The 1952-nt window shown below is 40.6% G+C and overlaps 2 protein-coding genes across 9 annotated transcripts in view; one reads left to right on the top strand and one right to left on the bottom strand.

Moving 5' to 3' along the window:
- The window catches only part of LOC109540081, a 15098-nt gene extending 14102 nt beyond the window's left edge, over positions 1-996 (bottom strand). For 5 of the 7 annotated variants that reach the window (XM_048666181.1, XM_048666184.1, XM_048666183.1 and 2 more), the window contains exon 1: positions 880-995. In XM_048666181.1, coding sequence (XP_048522138.1) covers positions 880-921 — 42 coding nt within the window. In that variant the 5' untranslated portion in view covers positions 922-995. Of the gene's footprint in view, positions 1-879 lie in introns of all 7 variants that reach the window. The other 2 variants (XM_019908275.2, XM_019908274.2) reach the window with 2 other exon arrangements.
- The window catches only part of LOC109540082, a 29667-nt gene that overhangs the window by 21889 nt on the left and 5826 nt on the right, over positions 1-1952 (top strand). The window contains exons 1-2 of one of the 2 annotated variants that reach the window (XR_002172158.2): positions 1005-1143; positions 1206-1443. The exons of the other annotated variant lie outside the window; for it this stretch is intronic. The gene's annotated coding sequence lies outside the window, so the exon portion shown is untranslated. Of the gene's footprint in view, positions 1-1004; positions 1144-1205; positions 1444-1952 lie in introns of those variants that run through there. 2 annotated transcript variants of the gene reach the window in all.

Raw genomic sequence — 1952 nt, 5'->3', positions numbered from 1 at the left:
TTGGGTGCAGAAGATAAAGCAACATTTAGTCTACATGACCTGAAAGTTTCGCCTTTGGCTCATCATCAGGTGATTTTCTCGGAAAATTCTCATTTACCCGATTAATACACAATTTTTCCCAACCTGATTAAAAAAATCGTTGCTCCCAAAGACAACAAAATTGAAAGTTATTAAGAAACCTAAACCAAATTCTAGCCTCAATACTGAACAGGTTTGGGATTTTCGATCATCACAAAAATTCACATCATCAGTGTGTTTTGCAAAAAAGATTAAAAATTGCATCCGGAAATTTTAAGCGGAGTTTGATGCAAAACCCCAACAGCCACAAATGTCAAATTACTGGCAATCGTTAGGCCAAAGTTCATTCTGCTGGCCCGATACGTTTCGCTTTCGGGCCATCTTCAGGTGATTTTTCGATTAAACTTATATTTGCCCCAGACGACGTGGGGACGCTTTTGCAGAGTGCGATTCAAGCATGAATTTCTCCAAAACCCCTAAAGGCGCCTGATAGAAGAAAATAGACCAAAGACGATCGTATGCATCCAAAAAGTTTCGTTTTTGAATCATCCTCAGGAAGAGTCCAAAAACCTGTTGGGTTTACACCGGACTACTTAAAACCGCGCTTGGAGAGCAGGATTCAAAAGCTGTTTGCTGGAAAACCCCAAAACCTACAAACTTAAGCAGGGACGGCACAAATTGAACAAAGCATATTCTATAAGCGGTACGTTTCGTTTTGAAGCCATCTTCAAGGAACATTGGAAAACTCTGAAACGAAACACGCCTGGACGTTTTTGATGTCACCGAAAAAGCCCCTGTGAAAATGTCCGGAAAAACCCGGGAAAATTTCGGATTTTTTTCGCTTAATGGCGCTCTACTTACGGGCAGTTGAATCGTTTTGACATTTCTGATAAATGAGTTCATCACAGCGAATTTTGTCACATGAAACGCGAACACAAAAATTGACGAAAAGTCTGACAGAGTGATTTTGATTGTTTCGGCCACAAGTCGATCCCGATTTGACACCGTTTTACCGGCCGAAACGTGCAAAATTTCTGTCAGAGTGCCAGAGACATTTTTCCGGTCATTTAGGTTCAAAATTTCCGTGCCATGTACTTTCTAGCGAAAAACATACGAAACTGTTCAGTAAGTGATGGGAAGACTGCAGCTGTGCGCCCTTTTTTTTACGGGCGACTTTTTGCTTGTAGAGATCATTCCGCAGCTCACCCGATAAGGCCAAATTGTACCAGAATGGTATTCTGAACTGGGAATACCTTGCCAAGAAGTTGTCGTACTTTGTCACCCATCCGGAACAGATTAAGTCCAAATTGAAGGAAAAGGATGCGCACATGTTGTGCCAGTTTTTCGATTCCGACGAATACAAAAGTCGAGTTAGTCAGTTTTTGGAGATGCAAGAGAAAATCTTGTCCAAGGACACTATTAGTGGTAAATGCCAAGTTTCCCCTTTTCAGCGGAACTTTAGGAAACGTTCACCGAATCAGATAAACCGAGCAGTTCAGTAACAAGCCCGAATTCAAAAATTTGCCAAAATTGCGCAAATTGACTGCATTATGCACCAAAGAGAAAGAAAGTCCTGCGTTTTTAGCGGTTTTTGATAAATGGATGTTTTAAGCGGGGCTGAATGCCCCAGTCGCAATCGCAAAGTTTGAAAAATTGTGGAAATCTTCTCGAAAGTTCTATCAAAGTGACAATTTTGGGAAAAGTTAACACTAGTGTTCCTCATAGCCCAAAAAAAAGCCTGCAATTTGAGCAGTTTTCGCAAAATTGATTTTTCAAGGTAGTTTTGCAGCTCGATTAGACAACCCGCTTTTGAAAAATTGCCCCAAGTAGCTCAAACAAGGCCTGAAAGTGAAACTTTTATCCAAAAAAGTGCGCTTCTGAAAGCGCACTTTTTTGGTTAAATCTCACATTTTGAGCGGTTTTTTAACAATTTT

Source organism: Dendroctonus ponderosae, unplaced genomic scaffold, assembly GCF_020466585.1.
Source record: "Dendroctonus ponderosae isolate FM_Combo_2020 unplaced genomic scaffold, Dpon_F_20191213v2 Dpon_F_20191213_4, whole genome shotgun sequence".
Lineage (NCBI taxonomy): Eukaryota > Metazoa > Arthropoda > Insecta > Coleoptera > Curculionidae > Dendroctonus > Dendroctonus ponderosae.
This window is presented reverse-complemented; position numbering and strand designations above follow the sequence as displayed.